Below are 23621 nucleotides of genomic sequence, written 5' to 3' on the forward strand. Positions count from 1 at the left end.
AACATCACATTTTAACTTTTTTTTTTAAAAAACCGGGTTAACCTAAAAAACAAAAAGGCCTTAAAAACCAAAAAAAAAGGAACCAGTTAATTCTGATTCTGATGCTGTCTGAGCTTGTTTCTGAATAGGGATCCTTTTAGTCAAACCAATTTGTGTATAAAATACAGAAATGATGATATTTTCGGCTGTATTACCAAATGAGTCAGTCTCTGCACCACTTTGGTCCAGGCTGAAATTTCTCAACCACTATTAGATGGATAATCATCATCATTCATAGCTACTTGAGGGTGAAACCTAATTACTTTGGTGATTTGAGTTAAATGTTTCTACAAATATTGGATCTGCAAACACACTGAACCAAGGTAACAGACAAGGTAAACATCCTAAAGTTGTTTGATTTTCCTTAACCTGATGGAATGAACTGCTCAGTGTTGTCTGTGCAAATAACAGTAAAGTCTGTTAAATCTTCAGTCACACATTTTATACTTGAACCTTATTACAGACCCAATGTTTTGAATGTACATGTACACATCTGAGCTTGAATACCTTCACTTTCACAAAAGCCATCAAACAACCGTAGCAACAAAGGCTGCTGAATACAACTGCATACCCATAAACAACCGTCACTTCGATGGGGTCGTAGAGGGATCATTGCATACGAGGCATTCGCAGCAGGCTGAAGCCTGTGCTTTTGACTTGCAGTGACCATTTTTATACAAAAGCATGATATGTCCCCTTTAACATCAGCACAGAGCTGCTGCCTTGGCTTTAGACTCTTTGTCTTCTTATAATATATTTCTTGCAGTGTCTTTAGTAAATCACAAAGAATGTAAGAACATGTATAACAATTCAATAACAGGTACTGAATAAAAAAATAAAATAATAAAGGTCAGTGTCTACACAGTATCATCTTCCAAAGTCAATTCATCATGTTCAGACAGTTTCTCTTTGCTTGGCTCAGTGCTCCCATTAAAGCCCATGAAATATTAATATGTCAAAAACATAATGCTAGAATACATCAAGTGTTCAAGAGAAATTGTAGTTACCTTTGTTATACAAGACAGAACGTTCTGTTATACATCTGAGAGACATCTATCTTTTCTGACAAGGACAGAAACTCTACTCACGGTTCCAGCAATCCATAGTATCTCCACATTCTTTCTCTTCTTTGTGACTACATTCTGCCCCAAGGTTTCAAGTAATTCCTTTATGTCAGTCTGTGTCTGAAAACATGGTAGACCTGTTTGTAGAAAAACATAAAACACATTTCCAGTAACTGTTTCTGTTTCCTGTTTGGATAAAATGAGGGCAGACGGGTAGCTCAGAATCGGGTGCAGGTTCTTTAGACTGAATACTTTAATGCTGTTTTAGATTTTTTAAATCCACACTCATATGCTCAAAAATCTATTCATAATACAATAACATATTGATGGTTAATGTTAATAACAAGTTGCCAATAATGTTTTTTTGCTCACGTTTGTCTCGACTAGTACATGCAAGAGTCTTTTTAATGCAGCACTGTGACCTACAAGTCCCAGTATTTTTCAAAGATGTACTATTGAGGAGCATTTGTCCTTGGTGAAAAGAGACGAAAAAAAAATCGTTCACTTACATTCTAGTGGCACCTTTTCACTTAATGATTTGTAATAGGCTTCTAACGTCTCAAAGTTCTTCTGATTTATTCTTTCTTGTAGGGAGATGTCTCCAAACCTGAGGGGATGACAGGAAAATAAGGGCAGTTATGGTGGTACATCATCAATTTTTAACAGTTAGCAGTCAACCATTTGACAAACAAGCAAGACAGAGCAGTAAATGCTGCACTCAAAGGAAAAACAGCATCCTTTCACATGGACTGTCGAAGCATTTTCTATCATTAAACACAGGTAAGTACAATATAGTTACATATTAAACAGTCATTTACCAGTCCAGGAATGTGACCAGGCCTTTTGTGGATTTAATACAGCATTGAAGGATGATGATTTGATTTTTTCTTTTGTTGTGGATATCAATGTACTTTCTTCGAGAACAAAGAGGATAAAGAATAAGCTGTAAATGACTCTAGTTCTTTATCTTTATAAGACTGTAGCGGCTTTGGTGAGCATGTTTACATTGAGAGTGCTTGTCCTTAAGCGCATTCGAGTGGAAGTTCTTCAGAGTGAACAAAGAGCGTCTGCAGTACCTCTCTGCTATAGTTTGTTGCTCATTGATGCCCACGTTAAACAGCACCGGGAATACTCGTAGAGGCTTGCCCTCTCTGATCTCCTCTGGCAAGGTCTGGAAAACCAGTTGTGGTAATGGCACTTCTACAGTGAAGTGGTCTCTAAATGCAAGGAAGGAAAAAAAAAATAGGATTAGCAAGTGTAAGAGAAAAAGAAATTAAAAAGAAACTTAATATGTTTTGCAGTGCAGCAGAGCATGATGCCTTTGGGAAGCTGTACGGCGTGACACCTACGACAGGTCCGAGCAAGCTGTAAAAAGATAAACTGTGTGTATGCACGAGATAGAGAGAGTGTAAATGTGTTGGACAGACTGACATGGAGGTAGGAGGGGCAAGAGAAGTGTATCCTTATATCACACTTGACTTTATTCACACAGTAACCAGCCTGACTAAAGTTGATCTTGGGGCAAATGCCCAATCAGGACACTATTGTTTTATTGCAGGGAGGAAGAGGGTGTTCATGATCCAAGTGACTTCAACACTTCACCTGCTGTGGAGTGATAACAGAGACTCTCTAAACAAGTCATTTCTCCATTTGTGAAGTTCACAAGTTCGCAGAGTTAGAAAAGGCCAGATCGCTCCACATAACCACCGGTGCAGTACAACTGTACTACTTGGTGTACTGACACTTGGCATTTTTCCATTTCATAGGTCATGAAGGTCTTTCTTTGGCCCAAAGAGCACCCAGCTTTGCTGTAATTTTTATGGTTTCCACTTTTATGACTCCAAGTGTACAATGAATCACAATTACCTACAACGACTGAAACACCACCTTAATAAAAATGCTACGACAAGACAACATGCCAGTTCGTGCCCAAAGATCTGGAATTATATTCACTGGCTGCAAGCAACTAAAAATGACATATAACCAAAGATGGCTATAACTATTATTTGTTTTCAGAATCTATTGTGTTGCCAAGTCAGTGTTAAGGAATTGGACTTGGTCTTTTGGTGCATAATAAAAACGTAGACAATTTTAAAAGAAGGATATAAAGTTTTAAAAAAGCACGTCTTGCAAGTCAAGTGTTATTTCGTTAACACACAATATAGTCACATATTTAAATTTCATCTCAAAGCTTGCATTCAGACAGCAGGCTAATGTTTGAGCACTTTCCCGGAGAAGCAATAAAAGCGGTTTCTGTCTGTGTCAAAGTCCAAACATGGAGAGGAAGGTTTCAACTGGCATTCTTGAATTAGGTTAAGTAAACAAATTATTGTCAAAGATGAAATCGCTGCAACTCAGTCCACTTGTAAATATGCAATGTTACACTGAAATCTTTGCACAGTAAAGCTTGAGCAGACAGTAATAGAGTTATTATAGAACACAAAGTACATCTCTTAATGTATTAATCTGTATTTAGTAACATCAGTCTTGGTAATAGTTAAAATAAACAATCATTTTTACTGCTGCCAACTGGTGCCACTTCATTTTATGAGTCCTATAATTTTGTAACAGTTTACCAGGAGATTACATAAGAAGAAAAGTGTAATTTGGTACTAATTATATGCTCTAGTGACAGTGTTCTGACACACTGGACACCTACTCATTTGTAAGCTTGTAGGCAGTAATTGCTACAAAGTTGTTGCACACCAGAAAGTCGCAAGTGTGTCAGATTCGAAAACCTCTTGACCACTAAAACTTACTCTTTTTGTTTGCTCATTTGGCAGAACGTAGGTGTATTCATATATTCTTACGCAGGATTCTTCGGTTTTCAATCACAGTAAGAGAGAACAGGCAAAGTACACAACAGTAACATCATCTGATCGAATACTACAATAGAATACAACTACAACACAGTTACTTTTCTACAAGGTCATGTGTCAAGTTATTTGCGTTGAACTGAAAGCACATCAACTGAATACTATCTCCACTCCCTGTAATTTTTACCAAATTACATAGTTTTTCCTCGTAGCTTCCTGAGAACTGTTAACTTTGAAGGAAATGCTTAAAAAATAAATAACTAAAGAACCAGTAAAGAAAAAAAAAAAGTCATACACAAACTGATATTATCTATTACAACAGGATGTAGTACTTAACAGCTTTCATCATCATCATATGGAGTGAACAAGTAAAGCACAAAAGCCAGCAGAGGAGGGCTTCGTGTCTCACCGTCGGCCACACACTAAAGGCTGGAGGTCGCTCAGGTCATCTGTCTTGGCCTCTGTAATCTTGAACACGACTCTCTGCAGGTCTGAGATTCCAACCTCCATGTCCTCCAGCATCCCGATCTCTTCACCTTAAACAAAACCAGCAGCGATTTCAATCTTGCTCGGCACGTGTTGTCTTTTTATTTATAATATTATATAATCCCAAAAAATAGGGATTATATTCATTGTTGAAAAATCTGTGAATTATTTTCTTGATTTATCAATTAGTTGCTTGGTCCATAAACTGTCAACAAATGATGAAAAATGTGAATCAGTGTCCTCAGATGTCTTGTTTGTGCACAAGATGTTCAGCTTACTGTAATAATGGCGGGGAAAAAAAAGAAAAGAAAAAACATTTCAAAAGCTGAAATTAGAGAATTTAGGTTTTTTAAAAAAAGCACAAACTGATATATCGACTATTAAAATAGTTGTTGATTGAATTAATAGTTGACAGCTAACCAATTAACTTATTAATAGTGGAAGCATGCCAGAAATAATGTGAGTTCAGCTCTAATAATAATATATATATAAGTCAGAAACTCAATTATTAAATTGCTGGAAAGCTTCTTGCTTCTCTCCTAACTGTTGGTTTTGTTGAACAATGCAATTCACTCATTTTTTTTCAACAGACCTATGAGCTGTAGCAAACCTTTAATACAGTCTCTCATCATGTGTCTGAAAAGATCCATTATTGTCAAGGCATTGTGCGTGTCCTTCCTCTGGAACATGGTGTATCGAACATAAAGAGATAGAAGTGCTTGTAATAACAGCATTTTGCCAAAATCAACACTGCAGTGACTCATCCCTGTTACATGTTATTACTTGTTAGAGCCTATAACTGATCATCTCAGGTGAATTCATCTAAACGAAACAACTCTATTGAGTTTTTTTTTTTTCCTTTTAGAAAGCAAATCAAAATAAATTGCAGCATTTTTGAGGTTATAGTTCTGGTTTACTCACTGTAGGTGCTGAGCAGGCTCTCAAACTGGGCCATCAGGCCAACTAGGTGGAGCTGCCTCAGGAAGCCTTTGTCTTGCATTCCTGCGTACAACCTCATGACGAAACCACAGGCCAAGGCTGCCAGCTGTCAAAACGCACACACACAAAAGCACACACAAACGTGAGCGCTATCTCTTGTAAGCTGTTCTTGCCACAAACAACTAAACAGCAAATATTATGCACTTAAAATGGGGAGCCTGGAATACAGAGGATCTGAAAACACTCACATTCCAAGTCAAGGGCAAGAAGGTTAAACAGCTCAGATCCTGTAGCTGCAGCTGTATTTACACCACAACTAGTGAGCTGTAATAGTCCAATCACGGAAAATGTTGTCACTCTTTTATTTTCTTGCTCACGCATATCAGATGGGGGACAAAACATTTCAACCCAAGCCACGTACTGGTGTGGACAGCACTGAGAGCACTGCACTTTGCACCACCAAGGACAGACACTTAGAAGACAATCTGTTTAACAGCTCAACTAACTCAAATAATAAAAAAAAATACAAGTATTGTGCTGACATTTGCATTTAAAAGGTGAAAGATTAGTAACTTTGCGAGTGATTTTGTAAACATATCAAAAGTTTACTAGGGGTGTTTATAGACATCTTAAAATGAGGGAAAAGGAGGAAAATCCTTCACCTCAGATGAAGGAAAACAAGTAAATCACTGAGCAGACTTCACGTCCTCCAGAGGACTTGTAAAGAGTTGTTTACTGTGTCTGTGTGGCCACCTACTGCCTGACTGAAGACCACGTCTCGCCTCTGCTGGAGGAGGAAGCCCTGTGGAATGCTGCAGGCTGCCTCCTGCAGGAGCACAAAGGTCATGGCTCTCTTTGCCTTCTCCACCACCTCCATCACACACTCCTTTAACCTGGTCACCAGAGGACACAACTGCTCCCTCCAGTCACCTGTGGAGACAAATGGGATGGGACACTTCTGAGTCACAACAAAGAATTTATCTGTGAGGTGAAACTGGTTAGAGGCTCTAGTTTCCTTTGACTGCAGAAGGGAAAACCACACAACTACAAAAATGTAACTTTGTGCAAACGTGAAATAATAGAATGCATAGGTGAGCCCTGGTAATCTGGTATCTCCTGCAAAGCCATGGAGCTTTAATCTATCAGTCTGACATGTGTAGAGGTGTGTGGTTGTTTTGAAGCAGCCTGGTTTCATTTCCATGTAATTTAATGAAGCTAAACACAGTGGACAGCTGTGTGTAATGGGGCTGTGATTTGGCACGGCACATCTCAAATCAGAGGCTGCAGATTTCTCAACATATGTGTCGTACTGCCTTCAGACGGCTGCAGGGATTTCACGAAGGACTCGCTTTTCATAAAGTCTGAAACAGCTGTGGACAACAGATACTGTATAACTCATCCATTAATTTATACATCCATGCAGGCAGCTTTAAGGATGTTTCAGCTTTAACCACATTAAATGTTAATTTTTATTGCTGACTTGTGCATATATAGCTTGGGGAATGTTTAATTAAAATGATTTGTTTACATTTATGCCTCAAATGATGAGGTCTCTCCCGCTGGCAATGGAAGGACTTTTTGCCAGAAACCACCGTGACTGAGACATCCATTTGCAGTTCAATGTTTAAAAACTAGGATCGACTAAAAGACCAACAGCTCTTTTCACACTCTCTCATTTGACGAACCTTCCAATTGTTTGTGCCTCTGCACCATATACACTGATATGGCCATTGAAAGACTTTGCAGATGGGGAGAATAGATTTTTAAAACAAATTTCCAAAGGCCAACACAACTGAACTGGTAAATGTTTAGAGATCTCACACTGTGACAATAAAAATGTGTCATGAATTTTGTATATGTAAATAGATATATAGTGGAATTAATATGAATATGTCTGTGTAGAAAAAAAGAGTTAAATTAGACCTTTGAAACTTGAGAAAAGATTACATCACTGAAAGACTGTTTTCAAAATTTTAATGCAGACTTCAACTTTCCACATCACCCTTTTGCAAAGGGCCTCTTGGACCATGGTTGACTTCTAAGTCAGCTGTGATGTTACAAATCTTGCTTTCACATACGTGATTCAAACTGAGAACATATTTCAGCGAGTGAATTTCAATTTCATTTCTCTAGAGTCAAACCCTGAACATCATTCTGTACAGCGTGGATCAAACATCTAAGTGAAGTAAAATTGACCAAAATGCATTTTCGAGTTAAGGGAAGTTTCAATGTGATGCAATCGCTGTTGAAACAGGACGTCTAATATGAATGCAGAGAAAGATCACTGACGTGATAGTCACATCATTTCAACTGTTTATTACATTTAGCTGTTTGTTCATTATTTTCTCACTAGTAACTAAGTTTTATACACTCATGTGCAACATGACGTTACAACTGAGTTTACTTGTTACTGTAAATCAGTAAAGACCACACCGATTTGCAATCCTCTTTAAAGTTTTACTACTAAACAAAAACACATGGCTGTATTTTAAATACAAAACACAAGTAGCTAATTTGGCTTTGGTAAAAGTATGCCAGTGACAAGTATTCATATTATTCACAAGTATTCAGTATTCATATTTACTGTGTGCTAACTGTCAGAACACACTGATTTGACATTTATCTAAGATTAATTAAGTTTTTCATCTGTGCTTTGTGCATCCATTTCCTATATGTGCTGTCAAGTAAAAATAAATATATATTGAAAACCTGCTGAGTAACTCTGTAGGAACTGGGACACAGCTATAAAGCTCTCTGAATGTCCTCTTTCACATCAGGTTTCTGATATATCTGATCCCTTCTACAGCCAACAGGGGGCAGTGTTGGTTTAGTATTATCCAAGGTTCAGCTGCAACATATTGAAAAGTTCTTGGGCGGGACGAGCGAATCGGTGTGGACAAACACATACGCGCGCACAGTTGGATACGACCCAGAATGTACAACACATCAGGCTTGCCCTTGCCTTGTCAGAGAAATCATGTCTTATCTCATTCTGCAAATACTGCCTCTGCACAGAGAATGAGGAAACACAACTCCAGCTGTCATCTCCTCGCTGGCCCACCTGTCCAAACATCCAAACCCCCACGACGCCTTGTCATCACAAACCCGGGATTCAGTGGTCTCCGCAGGAAGATAAAGCCTCTCTCATTATTCTGTCCATGTTTGCATTTAGACAAGCAGATGACCACTTGCTCTGAGCCTGTTCAGCGTCTTAATAAAGGCGCTGTGGGGGTCAAGCTTATCTTTCAGAGTGAACACCAGGCACACGGCCTTGTTCTTACCTGGTGGCTCGCTTGGACAGAAAGACGCACATACTGGAGACACACAAGAGGCACAAAAATGATACAAACACATCCACAGATGCCTCAGAGTGACACAGACACACTCAAAGAGCTTCTCCTCGTAGCCTGGTCAGACTAATGCAGCTGCTCTGTGTGCCAGTTGGCAGCTGCAGCAGCCCGGGCACTTGTCTGAACACAAGCTTGAGGCAGGATTTCACTGGACGTAAGGGAAGACTGGGCAGCTTGTGGTCAACAGTGAATGGCTCTGCATATCAAATGCAGCTTTCATCCACTTCTCTGGCAACAGTTTAAGTTTCTCGTCTCCTAATGCTCGAACGACAGGGAGGCTGCATGGTGGAACAGAATACCGTGTCACTCTTCACTTCGACCTGAAGATGCTCTGACGAACGACTCGCTGCTAATTCTCTCACAGTGAAAATTGAGTATTTAGTTTATTATCTACAATTTGTTGGCTGAAAATCACTTCTTAATCTAAAACTAACTGTGGTTTCGTGATGGGAGCTGGAGGGAGATGTCAGATAAGTCATAATGCAGCATTATCACCACATGTAGCCAGTGATAATAATGCATTGGTTAAAGCCAATTCTGCAGTGCGCTACATACGCAGTCAGGAACGGTCCTGTGGTGGACCGGCTACCCTGCCTTTTGCCCCCGTCAGCTGGGATAAGTTTAATACCTGTTACATTAAAGAAAAAATAAAATGGGAAGATATTATTTCAGTCAACAGGACTCAGTTGCAACCCACATTTATTCACTGTAGTTCAAAGTGCGTACAGTTTTGCAGATTAATGTCCAAATCATTTTCCCACAGATAACAGTGCAAATTACCACATAATACTGTTTTGGAGAATAAACTTTCTGGAAAAAACTGCAACCGACTCCTTGTTTTGTCATCTGTTTTAGGAGATTTCTTTCTACACATTGCACATGACAGAATGCAGAGGTGGTGTTTGGATTTCTCAGGTGTGCAGCGAAGCAGACAGAAAGCAAGGTTTAGTAGGCAGGCATTAGGTTGGATTTGGGGTCTGGAATCAGCTGCTGAAGAAAACTGATCAACTCATGAGCAACAAAAGAAAGTTAAACCCAAAAAGCTTTCACAGGTGCTATTCTGTGTGTGGCTGTATGAATGTATTTGTGAGGATATGCTTTTACACGTATGTTTGTAGGTTTGTTTATGGATTTACTGATCTTTCTAAAATGTGTTAGTGAACAGTGGCGTGGTGCAGCCAGTTGGAGACTCCTTTAGACCTCAAATGTTCAAACACATAAAAGCTGACACTATTTGTGGGCACTTCACTGGGCATAAGAATCCACACTAACCTTTCAGCATATTGTAATACAAGTGGTCTAAGAGGAAACTTGATTTGTCTTCCTCCTCTTGCCTCCGTTTTCAGGCTTTAGAAAATCTAACCCGTGATGGGAGACTTAAGCCAATCACAGGCCTTTTCACTCAGATCACGCAAGACATTGAATTCTGGGTAGAGCTACAAATTAATGTTGACTTTTAGCTTGACTGTCTTTGCACATTTGGAACAGAGAGGGCAGAGGGAAGAGCTGCAGGAGAGACGCTGTATAATTTAAAATTCTGGTGCGTTTTTTGGGGGTATTTTGGTGTGTTCTACCTCCTAGAGTTTTAAACTGTATAAAATGATTTTTGCTCGTTATTACTTAAAAGCAGCAATTTGGGAAGTTTAATTCCTAAAAGGCAAGTACAAATTACATGTTCTTCCTCAGCTACACACAGGATTAGCAATTATAAAAATGGATAAATGGATAACAATTAAAATACAGTGAACAGAAACTTTAATTTGTTGAGTTACAACTATGATAATAAGTAATCTTACTGTCCAGTGGCTGTAGTGGTTTCCAAATTAAAATCCTGACTAGCCAAATGAAGTTTTATTTCTCACTGCGCAGCAACAAATTGGCTTTGAAATTATTACCATTAAGCTGAACAAACTGAAAGAAAAGTCATTTACCTGGATTGTGTGAGGTGATGACATCGGCGAGCTGCTGCTCGGGGACCGACTCCTTCTTGCTGTTGTCTTCTTCCTGCAGTTTATCCACCATGGCGATTACACAGTTGAGACATTTGGCCACGTTAGCCCAAACCCTGTCCTGCAGGAGCCAAAAAAACAATCAGCAGTCAGATCAGCTTCACTGATTAGATCCGTGTTGTCCTCACACCGTCTCTGCTTGAGATTGCGTGATAAAGGGAAACCAAAAAAACAAAGGTATTTCTTTGCACAGTCAGAAATGGCTTTATGTTCAAAAGGTCAAAAGGAAATTGCTGTATGGATATTCTGAGATTACCCTCAAAGCATTTCTATTGTTTCCAGCTTTCTCTTTCTTTTCCTGAGCTCCAACTGGTCAATGATGAATAGATGCCTTTTTTTTTCTCTTGTGTGACTGTTTAAGGGGCGCGGTGTATTTTAGTCTTTCCTGTTTCAAAAATATGCTTTGAACATGTCTTGGCTTAGATTCAAAGATACCAAATAGTTATCTTGTGCAGTGAGTTTGCCATGATGGAATATTTTATCTACTTTGAGAAAAATACGCTAAAAAGAAGGCGTTTAACTTGGTATGCGATCTAATTTTGAAAGTAATTGAAATTATTTGCCACGACAGTGGCATATCTGTATTGCAGTAATAACTTATTTCTACTTATTAATGTTTGCTCTACTTAGGAGCAGCTGCACAAATATAAGTTTAAGTCCTACTTAAAATAAACCACAAGATGTTATGGTTTTGAAATATTCTGCATGACAAAGAAAAAACAGACACACTTACCCATTCCTCTTCATCATACTCTTTATGGTGTGGTATGGAGTCTTGGTGCTTCGGCGGCAGAAGCCCACCTTCTCCCCCAGTCATGGTTTGTGAAGCCTCCACATTATTACACACCGCTGTGCTCTCTGTGACGGATGTGGTCGGACTGTGGCCCGGAAGTCCCTGGACTGGGCTCTGATTCTGGTCACTGCCCTGGCCGATGTGGCCTTGGTGCTGTCCCTGCACCAGAGTTTGCTTCTGGTTCTTGGAAACGAAGCCCGGCTGCGCTGCGTGCAGTGCGAGCAGTGCACTCTTGACCAATTCATCCTTAAGTGTGTGAACAAATTGTTCTGTCTGTAGCAAAAGGAGAGATTGGACAGAAGACAGATACTGAAAGTTTCTGTGGGATAGCGCAGCAAATAAAAATTTAGGTGCTGAAAAAGAGACTGAGCAAGTGAGTAAGACAGAGAGACTGTCACGTTGGGGAGGGAGAGGAAGATTCAGGTGGAAATGAACTTGGAAGCAGGTAACAATTTACAGTGGAAGTAAAAAGAAACAAGGAAAATGAACACTCTCCTTCACCATAAAGGAGCTGCTCTCCATTACTGCAGCACAGCCGGTGAGCAAAAAAACCCAGCAACAAACAACAAACAATTCAATTACTCCTCCTCCAGCCTGCTTCTCCGAGGAGCACACCTCCTTTGATCTGAAATTCACCAGCTACTGTAAGTTGATGATGATCCCAGTACCAAGGAGCCTCCACTCTCTGCCGCCACCGTGTAAAAAATGATAAGGGCTCTAAAGAGTAATTGAGTTAGCACGGCAATAAGCAATTCTATTACCAGAGAAAATGCAGTCTAACAAAACACACAAGCCAGGCCTTCCATGAAAAGAAACCTGCAAGGTCATTATATATATATATATATGCCACACAAACAACTTCTTCCTGCTCCTACCTCCCTGATGTGGAGTGAATAGTAAACTTATAGACTGCTTTGTCAGCAAACAAGTAGATAACTGGGAAAAGAACCCCCGGCTGTGCCAGTCCCGGAAAAGCTTCATGTCGATGTCATAGTTAAGTGATTCTGAACTCTTTTTGGTTTGTAACCTCTTTAAAATGAGGCAATGTCAACTTGTGACCTTTTTATAACGGGCTGCATGTGTAAATGACCTGCCAGCGCTTTAACAAAGAAGTCATTTTCACTTTTCTGACTGTGTCATTTGTGTGATAATCCATTATTCATCCAACTATCCAATATAACACATTTATTCTTCTATCTGTGACTTCATGCAAGTTGCTCCTGCTCTAATTTCCACTTTCATTTTCCCCATGCAGTCAAAACCTCTTGACATACCCATATTTCAAATATGGTCTTTCTGTACACATTTCTTGATCCCATCAGGGACAAAAAAAAAATGCAACTGAGGTGTGGAAATGACAATTCACTTTATGGACCAAACACTTCTATTCATTTCAAGAGAAAGATTCACAGTAATTCAGTATGCAGCTTTTTCTAAGCTAAGTGAGCTTCAGCACATTTATCAATAAGTCACCATCTGTCCCTGCACATGACATAGCATGAGTATAACACTGTTTATAAGCTTAATAACTAGCTTTGTACAACTTTTGTTGCTTTTCCATGTCTTCAGTAACTCGGAGAAAAACTTCAGCGAGGGGCAACACACACCTACAAGCTACCGGTCCGGTGAGACATAATGATGATTCAGCATAGTCAGTTCTGGAGAATAAACTGGCAAGAGGACTCAACGGCACGACTCAAAGACAGGATCAAGGTCAAAAACAGTCCTGCATAAAGGGATCGGTACGCAGGGAGGATCAGGCAACAGAATCTGACAAGGCGGAGACGAAGGCCGGGTCCAGAAAAACAAACAGGCAGAGATCAAAAATACCAAACGCAAGGAAGAAAGACTGGAGCGCTTTACACTGGGTACAAAGACGAACTGGCACCGAGAGATGGAAGCACAAACAAGAGGCCTAGCGCACACGAACACAGGGTTTCTGCTCCTTCGTTCTCAAAAAAAATGTGGTCCACACTAGCGCTACAAAAAATATCCTCATCCACGTGATAATGCAAAAATACAAGCTGTCAAGACCACAGCACGCCAACAGGTGGCAAATGAGCCCCAACCAGTAAGCCATGTTGGCAAATCAGAAGCCTGAAGTAAAGCTACCATCAGTTGTTGAGAGCTTCCAGACGTGGTGCACTGAGAATTAGGGGAGTCATACGTATGGAGTGACAGCGTAGTGGAGTTATTCCTCAAAAGACTTTACATGTAAACCTTTAAAAAAGTTCTCTTAGCAACGTTACCGCCAGCACAATTTTGACCAAGTCTACCAAAGGAGATCACTGGAGTGTGTAGACGAAAGGGCGAAACACACAGAAAAAGCTTAAGTCGACGAAGCCTACCAGGAAGTGAAGGATAACAAGGGACACATGAAGCTAAATGGAACAGAGTGGACGATCACAAAGGTGGGAAACACACGGGGTAAGAGGGAGGTATCTAAAACGAGAGGAGACATGAGTATACAAAATCCATCCATCCATCAGCTATACCCGCTTTACTCACTGGGGAGCCTGGAGCCTAAGCCAGCAGCACCAGGGTAAAAGGTAGGGGTCGTATACAAAATAAAACAGAAAATGATGAAACAGTGTCACGGAACAATGAAATAAATGGCCCATAAAACTGAATGGTAGATCACAAGTTCAGTTGAAGCTGAAGAGCTAGTTTTAAAGATTAGATAATACCTGTACTGAGCATCAACAGTATCATCATACACCTGCTGCTTTTGCTCAACTACCACCAGTGTTCAAACACTGCGGATTATGACCCATATTTTTATCCTGAATTACTGCTTGGTTCTACTGTTTTAAACTTCAAACGGATCGCTCCATATTAAACGAATAGTTTGCTTCTATTACTTTGACTGCTTTTTACAAATCTGACTCATTACATCTTAAAAATAAAACCGCAGTCTTAAAGAGTCCATATTAAACAGTGTTCATCTATTTCAGTCATTAATGAAAGAAAAGCACACATTGACTGATCCATCTGAGCATGGTTTAACTTCTTCGCTCTTGATTTAAAAAATGTAAAGGCCAGTATCCAAACTGAATGGGCCGTTTGATGAATGTTTGAGCAGAGAAAGCAAACTAGGACTACACTTAAAACATCATTGTATTTAATTCATATCCATTTTAATTGCCTTGCATGGATCCAAATGAGTTCCATTACTGTAAGTCAATGATGTGCGAGCTACAATATGTGGATAAGACTACTTGTGTAATTGTCTGAGAACCGGCCTTTCTGCTAGGATCCTGCTCGATTCTATTCAAAGAAGTCAACATAATCTTAAAGACTGAAATGTCCAAATGACTAAAAAAATGAGCTACGTGCTGGATTCAGAAACCAAAACATGTAGCAGGAGCTGGGGATTCGAAATGTACACTCACATTCAAATTGAACTATGCTTATCTGACCTCCATGTTAATTTGCAATCTATGAGATCATGTATTATTCACTTCCTGACATGAGTGAACAAAGCCACGTACTGTATTTAAAACAATCGGAGTCATATTTGCACGTCAGAGAACTCATTCGACCATGAAAGTGCTCAAACAGCAACTTCTTATGACGCTGAAATTATTTTCTTATGAAAGCAATCCAGGCATTTTTTTTTTTGCAGATAAAAGTGAAGTGATTACATTACAAATCAAGTAGATCAATCAACCGAGAAATCACATTCCTAGAGAAAAACACTTAAACTGAGCTTGTACCCATTAAGATTAGGATCTGCAGCAAGTTTAATGATACACTGTACTGCAAGATCCATATAGATAATGTGAGCAAAGGGGGGAAAGGATTGCAGCTTCATTTTCTTAGCAAGGCAAAACCAAAGCAATTTTGCTCCTCCACATGCAAAAACTACTCCTTAGTGTAAGTCTTCGACACCTACCTGTTTTAAAAGATCTGAAACGCTCAAAATCCCTTGGGGAAAATTGTGTTGCTTGTCTTTCTTCAAAATATCTGCTGATGTGATCTCGACTGAGCAGGAGTGCTGAAAATGCTTTTGTGCACTACCGACTATGAAAAAATAAGTTACATTTGATCCGAAAAAGAAGAAAACTGTAGGAATCTATTCACCCCGAATGGTTTCAAATGGTTTTACCCTGAAGGATGAGCACATTTTGGCTGTGTTAAAAATAGATTTTTCTCAGTTTATGCAACTTCACTTGAGAGGTTGAGGGAGGCTGAATGGATAAAGCTGGTCAGAGTCCAACAACAAGAGGCTGTGAGGGCACTTGCTCACTATTGTATTTATGACCCCAATACACAGTATAATTTAACACAATCATGCACAGACAATCAGACCCACAGCTCTTCCAGGTAACCATTACATTGCGAACATATAACTGTCCAAGGACACAGCTGGAGGGAGGGGCGATGCGCTGCAATTGCCTTTTCACTATGATTATCATCAGAGTGAAATTATTATTATCATCATCAACAGATTCATTATCATATATAGAGAAGCAACAGCACATCTGCCATGTCCAAAGCTAATCAGAATGTGCACAGCAAGTATTAGAGTGAAATACTGAATTAGGCCTGGAGACAGGTGGTCTGAACTGAGAAGGAAAAAGTCAAAGGCTGAGCTTTGGAGAAAAAAAAAAAAAAAAGATTCTTATAAACCCTGATTTTCTCTGGAGGTGTCTCTTCTTTCCCAGATTCTCTGAAGGTGTGACTCACTCTCGTTATTGAAGAAACTTCACACTCACTGCAGAGACACTTTCACAAATGCATCCATCTATATTTATACGTCTGTCGGATGGATAGCAAATATCTCTCTATCTGTACTTTGGGGGAGTTTTTCACAAATCAAAGGCCTAAACCCAGAGGGTGTTGTATGTTGTTGGGGTGGCCAGCAACACTTATTTTTGTTTTCATCTAATCTCCAAATACACTTTCTAATATTTGATGTTAAAAAAATGCAAACTATTAAGATGGCTCTAACACCTGAACATACCACAGCTTAAGAAAATGTTGGAAAATACACAAAACACAAGCAAATGAGGTACACATCATCATCTTCATCCATTTGTCACACATGCAGCATCTTAGAAAAATGAGAAGAATCCTAAAAATATGGGGATTTGCTGCAAATACTGGAACAACGACAGACAACAGAAGCAGAATATGATGACTCACAGGCAAACAGTACTAATTACTAGCCATTAATCAAGAACTTTTATACATAATTTAAATCAAAACAAAATTACAGCAACTATATTCTGTTGATAATATCTACAGGGTGATAGAGCTAAACACTCATGAACATACAGGGTTCAAAGCAACAAGAAGAGAAAAGAATATAAACTGCAGTGAAAGCAGTCACGCTGTGAATCTGCTGTCCAATTTACTAAGATTACACCTGTTCAACATTGTGGTACACAAAATATATTCCACTATTTGTATCAGCAATGTCAGCATTATAGACCAAAGCAAACAAACAGGCACGTTGCCCCCCCCCCCTCCGATTCACATGTATTTACAACCAAAAAGGTTGCCTACACTGGAGCCAACAAAGAATAATTCAGCCACAGCCATTGACCAACACCAGCATTATAAAATACACTGAATGGAGGTAGCGAGTTGTTGTCAACTTGAGTAATGTTTTCTTCACTTTGCCCCTCTCTGCTCTGGTTTGTTTTGCTGTGTGTTAATGTTGGAACCTGTGACCGACGGCACTCGTGGATGGACCGGAGTGGACTAATGTGTGGAAACTGACACACTAAGACTGGAGCAGAACAGACACGAGTGGAGAAAGAGAAGCAAAGCCTCAAAACAGCATTGGACACTCACACTGAGCGGAAATGAAACAAGTGCATATAAATGAGGTAATTATTTTTCAAATAATATTTTTTATTCATATTGTTATTTTTTTTCTTATTTATTCTTTGGATATTCTTAAGACACTAGACTGCACTTAACTTTTCCAGTTCAGTGTGGGAGGTCACTGTTGGTTTATTTCTAAGCACATGGAAGGCCAACGGTTTCAAAGGGAGGAGCTCACGTGCACAACATGCAGTAATGTGCACGTACAGCAAAACTGACTGCAAAGACACAGAACAAAGAGGCTCGGATAACAACACATACAGAGGCAGTGTGACTTCACCCACTTCTCAATTACACAGCTATGTCTTCACATAGCAGGTAGTTGTTCTCTGATATAGTAATGCAATATTTATATAAAAAATCTTGCATATTGCACCTCAAGCCTTTTACAGAAAAATTGTAATCCCACACTATTAATAATTCTTAATAAAAGCACACAGGTTTGCACACGTGTGAACAAGCCAGCACAAGGCTGTGTGTATGCAAACATGCTGGTAACTCCGCGTGTCTGTATGTAAATCGAGAGCTGTTTTTCACCATGTTTAACTTTGGGATTTGAACACAATGATGTGACCTGATCATCACGCAGACACACTTTCACAGTTCCAAGCCCCTCAGCCTCACACACGTACACACACAAACACAGCTTGAGATCTTAATCAGAGAGCAGCTCTGCTTGTGCTGACCAGGCCAGGGGTTTACTTGGCCAGTGTGTGCGTGTCTAATCAAGGATGAGAGGAAGTGGTGACAGAGCGAATGTACCAATTAAGCAGGCTGATTGGGCTCTATTCCACTGTGGCAAAAACAATCTCTCCCACAACAGATTGCAATCTGACAGCACCAGATGTAATTCATTAATTATACTGATAAAAACGCCTCAACTCCATAAACCCCCATGCTGCTATTCACTTTTGTTAGTTTGGCGTTTTTATGATGAGTTATGGATTTTTCCTGAGGTTGTCTGTTTAGTGTGTGCGCGAGTGTGTGCAACTGTGTCAAAACAACTGCTGGATTTAAAGTTATTTGGAGAATTTCTAAATTTCACAGCTTTTGTTTGCAATGAGCAAACTAGCAGACAGATGTTATCAGAGCTGGTACCAAGTTACTCTCGTCAGGAAATCCTGTGAGAGGATTAAACTGTCTGCAGTCAGTTTATGTCAATTTGGTCACCTGAATAGTCCCGAAGTTCCATCAGTAAAAGTAATGGTTATAGGCTGGGAGGCAGAACCCCTACATTAATAATTAAATTTGGGTTTAAATTAAATAATCCCCACAGTCAAAGTTAAGCTAAAGGGGCTCTCCTGTCTGAGGAATCACTGGATATGTTAGATCCATGCTTTGTGCATTGTAGCAGCTTGAGGGAAAAACGAATCAAGAGACAGTTGAGATGGAAGCAGAGTTAGATGAAAGGTGTCGGTGCTGCCTCACCTTGTCAGAGAGGTTCTTGAGTGCATCCCTCAGTCCAGGGGAAGAGTGCTCATGGGCAGCCTGGAGGAGCTGGTCCGCTAAGCTGGTGATGAGGGGCTGGAGGAGGCTCATCGTGCTGAGTACCTCCTGGGCTTTGGCTGTGTGCTCTGGGGAGTAGTAGATACACTGGTAGGCAGTGCTGAAGCTGTAGTGGAGGAAAGAACACATCAATTCAGATTTGACAGACCGGGCGGCAGTTGCACAGCAAGTGACTGGGAACAATATATCAGTTTGGAGAGCACATATGAAAGTGGCTGAGATTTGATTTAGAAAGAACTCTGCCACACTTGCTTGTAATGAGATTGCCGCCATACTGGACTGAAGCTCATCCCATGTTTGTTTAGATTAGTGCTGTGTCCACCTGCAATGGCTTTTGCCAAAACTATCAAAGCAGGAAAAGTCAAGTCTCGGTGTCACACAAGCTGGAAGTTGCATTATAATATTTGACCTGCTTTATCTGGAACACATACAGTAAGAAACAATTGGTTGACCAGCTGTGATGTGATTCACACACAGTTTTTCAAATTTTGTCTCTGTGCACCATGAGATAAAATATTCCATATGTGACTGAAGAGTAGAATTTCAGCTTTACTTCAAGGAGTCTAACAAAAATATTTTCTGTTGGGGAGTTATGGACATTTCTTACACAGTCCCTCTTTTTCCATTTTTACTCTCTCCACCCAGTGGGTTTGAAAAACATGGTATGTTTACAAAATTACCAAAATAACATCATTAATCAGAGCCAGAAACTATCTAGCTACTTATCTGTAACTGCCATTCAGTCTGGAAACTTGTCCAAAACTGAGCTGACAATCACAAGTTTTAATCAACATCACTTTACTCTACATGTGCCATTTAAAGGTTTGCTTGCTCTAGCCAGATTCTGTAAAAAAAAACAAAAAAATGAGCACTTTTTGGCGCAACCAGGAAGTAATTAGCGACCCAACTGCTACAGTCATGAGACAACAATTTGGCTGGACTTGGCTGAATTGCCGGCTATGTTCACACAGATCAAAAGGAGACAACTATGGGAGTAAATTAAAAATGAAAACAGTGTAATAAGTAGTCATCCTTTCCCCCTCTCCAGTGTTAGTAAAACCTGTATACACTTGGAAAAATGCTGCATCGGTTTATTCTAGGTTTTAGCAATTTTTATAAAAATAAATAATCCAAAATATAAAAATTGATTTACAGTATTTTAACCATGTAACAATGCACACTTTGTTTTTGACTTCTCTCTAGACATCACTGTGCTGCTTCAACAGTGGTGCAGGACTTTAGACTGCAGTCAAAAATGAGCTGAGTGAAAAAGTGTAAGTGAAAATGTCAGCAGCAAAAATGTCCAGAAACCGCTTGGGGTTCAGAGGGTTAATTCTACTAAAGTACACATTTTGTGGTGACCCCACGTATGGCTTAACAAACAAGGAATGCTGTTGTTCAAATAAAATGATGTTATGTGATGCACTTCTTCTTGCTATGTGGTGATTTACTGTAAGCAGCTGAACCTACTTGTATTTATATTACATTACAGTTGTTACTAAGTGAATACATTGTTAAAATGTATTGTTATAACAACAACATCAGAATAGCAAAAATGTGTTTTAGGAGGGGTTGATCATCACTGTGTTGAAAAAAAGCAACATCAAATGGCTAATTCTGTTAACTGTAAACGTAATGGTAGCTTTCTGAGCTGTCATTATGTGCTGTCCGTCTTAAAGTGTCAGAGGCAAATCTTTCCAGGTGCTCAGCCTGAACTGTCAAATTGGACCTGCAGTCCAATGTCAACCCATTTTCCCTTTATGAATAATTAATCCCTTTCTCATTTCTAGGGAGCTATTTAATCGCAGACAAAAACACCTTTTGTCAGTTCCTAGATTCGGGGCAAATCACTCCAATCAAACATTCTCCTCGGGTAAAGTTCCAGTGACTTTCAATGAGTTTCTGCTGACTTCCTGCCATCAGATGTAGCGTGGAGCGAGGCAGTCATTTGCAACCCTCCCAGCTAGTTTAGAGTCAGCTCTGCAAGCCTCTATGTAGGCCAGACCCCAGAGCCAGATCCTAAGGCATAATTGACATAAGAGAGAGAGAGAAAGAGAGGAAAAGAGAGCGAGAGGAAGGGAGGGGCACATACAAAGGGCTGGCATAATATAGTATTCTCTGCAGCACTCCTAATATTTTGCAGTGAGGTTGCTGCTTTGGAAATTGCCCTGTGTGGAACAGCACTACCTGATGTATCAATAAGTGTGAAAATCTGAAGGTCTAAAGGAATTAGGTGTAGTAGATACTACTAACTATGTCTTTGACTGGCTAACTTTAAAATCTTGGCCTTGTCATTACAGCTAATGAGCCCCCTGGAGAACTACCACCCACAAGCTCAAAGCTAATCAAAGGAATCACTAAGTGAGAGGGAGACACGGGGCAAACAGTGTGAGGTACTCAACCGCACAGAACACCACCACTTGGAAACTTCTGTTATCCCGACTTCCATAAACATACCTTCAAATGGTATGATTTCTGCAACAGAAGTCCAGAATTGAATAATCTACTGCAACAAAGTAAAGTCTCTAAAACCCTTTCACCCCCTGTGAGCTTACATTCGTCTTACTACTTTATGCAGAACTAAGGAGGGGAAAAAAATCCTACAGGACTGCAACAATAGAGATACTTCAGAAAAGAGGCAAAGGAGAAAGTTGTTGGAAGAGGACAATTGCTTCAGCGAGTAAGATTCAATAACAGCCCTGTTGACTCATAAGTACAAATCCAATCCCATTAGGGAGCCTATGCAGGCAATAATGAATGCTGGGACTTGCCACCTGATGCTGGAGGACAGAATTGATCCCCTCTAAGGCTGGCTAAGGCTAGGAACTTTAATTGCCTCATCAGCATTGCTGTCAGTCCAAACAGGTCTACCACAAACCACGCAAAGGTAAAACAGCACAAATCTGTGAACGCAAACTTGACAAGAAGGGGATGAACACGAAGATCTGACAGTTAGTTCAAGACTCGGCTATGTTTTCCATCCCTGGGGTATAATTTGAGTGTTGTGCGCCACTTCTTTTCAACACGATGTCAGGAAGGTGAGAGGTGGACATTAAAATGCACTATAAAATCTAATACGAAGTTTGAAAATTTGTAGGTATTTATCTTTTCTTGTGACAGAGAGGTGGTGATTGAACCCTGGAGTCATGTATGAGGCAATAGTCTGAGGTGTCTTGGATTGCAAGAGAAGAAAATCCTCCCACCTGTCTAGGTCTAAGGTTGGCGGGACTTAGCCTGCAGCTGACTCACAGCACACTTAAACTCATAAAAGCCTTTTTTCTGTCCAAATCCTTTAGTTATACTTAAAATAGCAGCCATAAAAACTTGCCATTTACTATTTGCTTGGACGGAGGCCTATTTCATTTTAAAATCTGGATGCAAGTTGAATGTTTTGTTCTCATGCTATTGGCATTTTATGAGACCACTTTGAGTCTTCGATCTATTCTTTCTGTGTGCCTTGTAGTACTACATCATCTGTAATAATCACAAGTAAGGGGGGAAATTACTTGAAAAAGAAAACAAAAGGTTAGATGCTCCTTATAACAGCATTAGAAGAGGTACAGGGGATTCTTGTATTTACTTCTGTGTATAGACACAACTGCTGTATACAGTTTAAGAATATTAATGTGAAATTCATAACACAAAGCCATTTGTCCAGCAACTATGTCAACTTTTAATTCTGCATGCTATTCATGAATATTTATGTGTATGTCTACTGACCTGAGAGACTCATTAGTTTACATTTCCATACATACTCCAAAGAGCATTTCAAGTGACTGAGTTTTCGTGTTTTTTCCCTTAAAGGCACAAACAAAGACTGAACACCTCAGACTACACGGTTGTTTTTGAGAGTTTTAATCATGCATTAGTGATGCACAAGTTCAATTTCTCTGTGCAATGTGAAATTCAGACCAACACTCATGTTGCGTGTTAGTAAACCTACATGTACTGAATGCTGACCTACAGTATCGTAGGAAACACTTTTTAATGAGCCCACAAACTGTATTTCAGTTGAGGATCTCCAACTAAAGTTATAGTAGATCAAAGAGACTTATTTGTGCAGACTGCATAACAGTACACATAAATTATATAGCGGGACTCATTATTTCTGTTAATAGTGACAAGTTATACATACATCAAAACACAGCTACCTGCTGGCTCGACCACGATTTAATATTTTCTTCATTTGATTTGGTGGAGAGTTTACAGACCAATTTAAAATCACATGTACTCACTTTATTTTTGTTCCAGCGCTGTCTTAAAATAATAGTAATAAAAAAAAAAAACACATTCCAATACAACTAAATTACATTTAGCATTATTTATTTGAAAAAAAAGCATATCTACTCCCCGAAAGGTAAGAGTATGACACAGTAGGAAGTTTTTCCAGTTTAAAAGTGCCATAAAGTCTGTGCTAAGAGAGTGGAGAGGAGGTTAAATCAAAAGTCAGCAACAAGACTTTAAGACAGAAAATTTGGGTTTGTGTCCCGTGTGGGAACAATGTTCTTGTACTGAAGTTTCACTGTCACTCTTGCTTTGTTTTTTACTTTCCATTTAGTTACCTTCAGGAAAAAGTACACAGTTTGTGGTAAAATACGACTCTTTTACAACAGGTTTGAAGTCTTTCTTCCTTTTTCAGCGATATCTAAGTGATGAGTCCCGTCCTATGTAATACGTTGCTTATAAAAAAGAATTCAAACCCCCATGAAGTTTTCTCTTTTTGTCGCTTTTCAACATTGAATAATGGCCGATTTAATTTGGCTTTTTTCAAGAAAAAACAACAA

The 23621-nt window shown here is 39.6% G+C and overlaps 1 protein-coding gene across 4 annotated transcripts in view; it reads right to left on the reverse strand.

Moving 5' to 3' along the window:
• inpp4b (inositol polyphosphate-4-phosphatase type II B) overlaps positions 1-23621 on the reverse strand; it is a 106395-nt gene that overhangs the window by 9646 nt on the left and 73128 nt on the right. For all 4 annotated transcript variants that reach the window (XM_008302599.1, XM_008302590.1, XM_008302582.1 and 1 more), the window contains 9 exons: positions 18760-18943; positions 11437-11769; positions 10626-10764; positions 6102-6274; positions 5327-5450; positions 4329-4455; positions 2180-2320; positions 1613-1710; positions 1128-1240 (listed from right to left, as the gene is read on the reverse strand). In XM_008302599.1, the coding sequence (XP_008300821.1) occupies positions 1128-1240; positions 1613-1710; positions 2180-2320; positions 4329-4455; positions 5327-5450; positions 6102-6274; positions 10626-10764; positions 11437-11769; positions 18760-18943 (1432 nt within the window). The remainder of the gene's footprint in view (positions 1-1127; positions 1241-1612; positions 1711-2179; positions 2321-4328; positions 4456-5326; positions 5451-6101; positions 6275-10625; positions 10765-11436; positions 11770-18759; positions 18944-23621) is intronic.

This window comes from Stegastes partitus, unplaced genomic scaffold (assembly GCF_000690725.1).
Source record: "Stegastes partitus isolate 25-593 unplaced genomic scaffold, Stegastes_partitus-1.0.2 Scaffold37, whole genome shotgun sequence".
Lineage (NCBI taxonomy): Eukaryota > Metazoa > Chordata > Actinopteri > Pomacentridae > Stegastes > Stegastes partitus.